This window comes from Culex pipiens, chromosome 2, assembly GCF_016801865.2.
Source record: "Culex pipiens pallens isolate TS chromosome 2, TS_CPP_V2, whole genome shotgun sequence".
Taxonomy (NCBI): Eukaryota; Metazoa; Arthropoda; class Insecta; order Diptera; family Culicidae; genus Culex; species Culex pipiens.
Window position 1 is genome coordinate 177,707,172 of NC_068938.1, and position 5,732 is coordinate 177,712,903.

The 5,732-nt window shown below is 33.9% G+C and overlaps 1 protein-coding gene across 1 annotated transcript; it reads left to right on the plus strand.

Annotated features, from left to right (window-relative positions):
• The first annotated feature begins 4,181 nt into the window (after positions 1-4,181).
• LOC120429273 (perlucin-like) lies at positions 4,182-4,759 on the plus strand. Its single transcript, XM_039594489.2, has one exon. It carries the CDS (start codon positions 4,191-4,193, stop codon positions 4,704-4,706), a length of 516 nt encoding a protein of 171 aa, XP_039450423.1. The 5' UTR covers positions 4,182-4,190; the 3' UTR covers positions 4,707-4,759.
• Positions 4,760-5,732: the final 973 nt, after the last annotated feature.

Sequence of the window (5,732 nt, forward strand, 5' to 3'; positions counted from 1 at the left end):
AAATCTGTATCTCTTAAAGGATTTTTTTTATCGATTTGGTATCTTCGGCAAAGTTGTAGGTATGGATAAGGACTATACTGAAAAAAGTTGATACACGGTAAAAAAAATTGTAATTTTTAATTTCACATTTTGTCACAAAAACTTGATTTGCAAAAAAATATTTTTTTTTTATTTTCTGATATGTTTTAGAAGACATCAAATGCCAACTTTTCAGAAATTTCCAGAATGTGCAAAAAAAATTGTTTTTAAGTCCGGGTATTGATAGCAAATTTGTTTAACTTCATTGTTCGATGTAAATGGAATGTGCAATTTAAAAGTAAATCAGAGAAATTGGTATAATGTGCACCATTTTCAAGTTACAGCCATTTTAAGGAAACTTTTAAAAAAATAGTGGCTGCCATTTATTATTTAAAAATAGTACCCATGTTTGCTCGCTTTTGAAAAAAATATTTTTGAAAAGCTGAGAAAATTCTGTGAAGTGTACGGATTCAGACTTATTTATTTTGCTTTATATTTTGCTTTATGAATTTTGTTGATACGACCCTTAGTTGCTGAGATATTGCCATGCAAAGATTTAAAAACAGGAAAATTGATGTTTTCTAAGTCTCACCCAAACAACCCACAATTTTCTAATATCGATATCTCAGCAACTAATGGTCCGATTTTCAATGTTAAAATATAAAACATTCGTGAAATTTTCCGTTTTTTTTTTTTACAATATTTGCATTTTTTTTTTCAAAGGTGAGCAAACATGAACACTAATTTAAAAAATTAATGACACCTATTTTCAAAAAAGTTACCTAAAAATTGCTTTAACTTGAAAACGGTGCACTTTATAAAAATTTCATCGTAAAATGAAGTTAAAAAAAATTTCGACCGATATTTAGATTTTTTGAAAAAATCAGTATTGATAAAAAAATTATAAATCGGTCAAAGATTTTTTGAACATTCTGGAAATTTATGAAAAGTTGGCATTTTATGTCCTCTAAAACATATCAAAAAATAAAAAAAATTAAAAATAGTATTTTTTTGCAAATCAAGTTTTAGTGGCAAAAAGTGTGATTAAAAATCACCAATTTTTTTTTACCGCGTACCAATTCTTTTCAGTGTAGTCCTTATCCATACCTACAACTTTACCGAAGACACCAAGTCGATCAAAAAACTCCTTCAATAGATTCAGATTTTTGAAGTTTCATTTTTAATTTTTGTATGGACAGCTGCCAAATTTATTTGGAAAATTATAACTAATGATGCAAAATGGCTTCCTTGGCCATACCGACCCAAGTAACATTTTTAAACCAGCTAGCCACCACCAAGTTTTATTAAGGGTTTATTGTAGCATCCTGATTGCCTAATAGTTTTATTTGGGCATTCACCGCAACCAACAAGCAAGAGCTAATTAATAGGTTCTAACAGGGTTTTATGCCTCGGACATAAAACCGGGTGGAAATAAAAGCCGACTGGCTTTCAATAAGGTTTTATGAAAGTTTTAACAGAGGCTTGAAAACCAGATGGCAAAGCCATGCCAAACGGTTTTATCGCATGCTTTGTTAAAACCTAGGGTGTTGTAGCTGTCAAGTGCCATTAGGCATGTAAAAAGCTCACTTAAAACCATAAGCTCCTTAAAGAGCATTTATCGCGGCCAAATAGCAGTGCATAAATATGGCGCTAGACGCGTGCTCTGATTGAATATGATTGACCGCCATCTTGATTGAAAAAATAGAAAACTGAAAAATTTGATTTAAATTTGATGAAAACACACATTTATGCTGAATTTCTGGTATGATTTATATAGCGATAGATGTTTTAAAATATTTTGAACATTTTTTTCAAAGAATTGCAATAAAATATTTTTTACCATTAAACACTATGATTACAAAATATTGATTTTTTATGAAGCGAGTTGAATTTTTTGGCTCTATCTCCCCTACATTTATCAATAAAATTTCAACCGCAGCTGAATTTGAGCCATCAATTGTGAGAAATAAGCTTTCAAATTATTTGGATTACCTCTAATATCTATTATTTATCATCGCCATTTTTGACAACCATCTCCATAATTTCATTTGGCAAGACGAACACTTATTTTTTGCCAAAATAAAACCTATTTGGCATAAGACGTTTAAAGACGTATGAAATGTCATTTTTCCATAACTCCTGACTAGGTTTTAACAAAGGTTTTATCAAGGCCCTGCGGATGTTGTTAGGATTCAGTTGTAAAGCCTTGAACTCCTATGTAGGTTTTATAAATAGGCCGTAACAACCTTTTGCGGAGGTCCTTTTGGGTTTTAAGTGGGGTTTATCAAGGTTCTGGGGAGTGTGTTACGACTAAGGGGTTTTAATGTTGGTTTTGGCTGATAGGTTTTATAGCGGTTGTGACAGCTTTGATAAAGCCTAAAATGTTACTTGGGGAAGGCACCGTTTCAGCCGGATTTAAAAATACAAAAAAAACATTCGCACTTTCTGAAAAAAAAATACACTAAATGGAAAATAAACGCCACTTTTAAGATTTTTTTTTATTTATGAGTTTAAAATTTAAATTTTCAGGTGATGTTATGATTGTTTTATCATTCAAAATGTTTGAGGAATTATCCTGAGGTGTTTTTCACGAAAAATGCAGGATGGTAAAAGAATTAAAAAAAAATTACTAAAACTGTTTTTCAGAAAAGTGATCTAAGCGTAAAAATTTTCAAAAACCGAGAATGGGAATCGATTCTACAGACAATATGAAAGTCTTCATATTGACCATTGTCCTTTGTTCAATCCTTTTGAAGATACAGCGGTATCAAAAATAAAAATGTTGAAAAAAATAGGTTTTTGGTGATTGTTTTGCAATTTCTATATGATAGACTAGATTATTTAGTCCCAAAAAAATAAAATAAAATAAATTTCAGCACAAGTTGCACATTTATCCAACGAGGTTTACCGAGATGGATAAATACGACGAGTGCTGAAAAAATCAAATTTTTCTTACAAATTTTTTTGCAATTCCGAAAAACGCTTGCTTAATGGAATTTAATGTGATGAAAAGATATGAAATGTTATGTAAATTTTATCTAAAATAATCTAATCGAACACAAGTACAGCCAGCCCAAAGAAAGCATCCGGGAAGAACTTATGGTTAGATTACGCCTCAAGTTCCTTCTTGTAATTATTAATGATTGCAGTACTTTCGAGAACCCCCGAATTGTAATACACTCATTAAAGCGGCCCGGCCTACAGCGTTGCATTAACCGCATGAGACAGATTCTATGAACGGATTCATATTCATATTCAAAGTTCAATTATGGTCGAAAAATTTCAAGGAGACCGGTCGGGAATCGAACCCTGAACCTTCCGCTTATGAGGCGGGAGCCGTAGCCTTAAGCCACGGGCTGGTCTCTTTATGAAAATGTTATGTAAATTTTATGTTATGAAAAGTAAAGGTGTTAATTTTCCATTCTGTTATTTATAGTAAGGAAAAGTAGGACGTTTCGTTTCTCCAGAAGGACAGGAAAAGTTGACAGTTTTACAGTGGAATTGCAAAAATATTTTTACCGGAAAGCTCGTCGAATTTCCCATAAGTTTGTCTTTGACAGCATTTCAATTGGATGTATGGGCTTACAAATATAAGCTTAATTACATTGCTCATAACTGAAAATAGAATTATTTTTTTCAATGTGGTTAGTTGGATGGAAGAAACCTGGATAGAAAATAGGCTTACATAAATATTAAAACGAATCAAATTCAAAATTCCATAGTTAAAGAGATGTTATGAAAAGTCGATCAGGGAAACAAGAAATGATGGATGAGTTTTTGTTTTTAAGAGTTTAAGATTCTTCTTCGATTCACAAAATAATAGTTTTTTTTGCGTTTTTGTGAATTTTAATTTTATCTGACATTTAAATTTATAAAATGATAATGAAATATCTTATACACAATATGTTACATAATCATTAAATGATATAAATGATAAGTGGTTTATATCACTCTTCAAACATTTTAAGAATTACATCATTACTAGATAAGTGCACTTGATTTCTGGAGTGCACTTTCAATTGGTTTCATCCGTTTTAAGTACTGATTGATTTACGAAGTGTGACTGCCAAATCAAAAATAGAACTGATACTTGAGCAGAGCATCAATTTTGTCAACAAAAAAGACGACTATAAAATGCCCGGATCTTCCAAGCAACTTTCAGTATCCTCAAAATGTCTTTCCAAGCAGTTTCATCAGTCCTAGTTCTAGCTCTGGTAGTTCTGGCCGCGTCCAGCTCAGCCGCCAAGAACTCCACACTCGGCATCTCATCCCGAGCCGGCTTTGCCAACTCGTACCAGCGCTACTTTGTCTACAACGACGAACCGGTGACCTTCTTCGAGGCTTGGCACAAGTGCCGAGCGCACGGACTCCGGCTGGCCTCGGTCCACTCGGCGCTGGATGACGTTAAGCTGATGGTGGCTCTCGCTCAGGAGGACATCACCCAGCGGGGACCGTGGTGGATCGCCGGAACGGATCTCGGCAAGCCGGGAAGCTTCGTGTGGATTACCGGTAATAAGCGGATTGACGGGCGGGCTGGGTATACGAACTTTGCCGCGGGACAACCGGACAACTTAAGTGGAGCAGAGCACTGCTTGGTGGCGGGAGGAGCAGGTGGAACGCAGTGGAACAATGTGGACTGTGGTAGCAAAAGCAGGTACATCTGCGAGCTGGACACGTGTGATTGTTGATCAATATGAAGAAATTTGTATTTTAAAATCGGTATAAATTTATGCAAGGTATTTTTAAAATATGTATTAGGGTAGCGTAGTCATCAATGAGTCACGGGGAACAATGATAAAATGGCTCTCACAAGTCGTAGTTTCAACCAATCAGGCTCATATTTGGGGGAAAGGTGTGTCTACTTGATACACGTTTGCCATAATAGTGGCTTTGGTTATGGACGCTCCCTTGCAAAGTTATTCATAAATGTTTGATTCTGGGGTATAAAAGTAAATTATGGACAAAAATTACATTTTCGCTCATAGGCTGCCATTAACACAAAAACTATTTTTTCTTCAGATTTCTTTCGACTATTCATAGGGAATGAGTTGGGCTACAATGTCCTTTCATCAGTTTTGACCAAAATTAAGAATATACCCAGAATCCAGGGCTGTCTCATTGTTCCCCACTCTTTTCAGCCCATGGGTAACAATAAGACACTTTGATTTTTCTTCATAAAACTTTTCAAAATCTTTGTAAATCTTTCAAAACATGAATTTAAAGTGATTTTTGGCATATTTATTGAGTTTAAACTTCATTTAATCAAAAATATAAAGTTATTTGGCATGAATATATGGATTTTACAAAATTTAGATACTTTTTAGTATAACTTTTGTTAATTAAAGTTTCAAGCTGGCAAAATTGCTTTAAAATGTTCAAGGCAAGTCACCTGCAATGATGCAACACAAAAACATGATGTTTAGCTCGAAAAGTTTTGATTTTTATACAGTGTCTCATTGTTCCCCACCTGTCTCATTGTTTCTGCCAGGTGCGTCTACAATGAGACAGTTGAATAACTCTGGCTGTAGACATCAGATCGATCTCATATTTTGGTCAATGCTAGAACACTTTAATAGAAAGAAAATGTAACAAAAAGCTCATAGCAAAAAGGCAGATGATAAAAATACAAAAATCATTGAAAGTTGAAAACCAAAAGTGTCTCATTGATGACTACGCTACCCTATTTGACCTGCCAAACACACGAGAATTTTCTC

What these genes read in the sequence shown, in the direction of transcription:
- LOC120429273 (XM_039594489.2), top strand. Translation starts at nt 4,191, where the DNA reads ATGTCTTTCCAAGCAGTTTCATCAGTCCTAGTTCTAGCTCTGGTAGTT.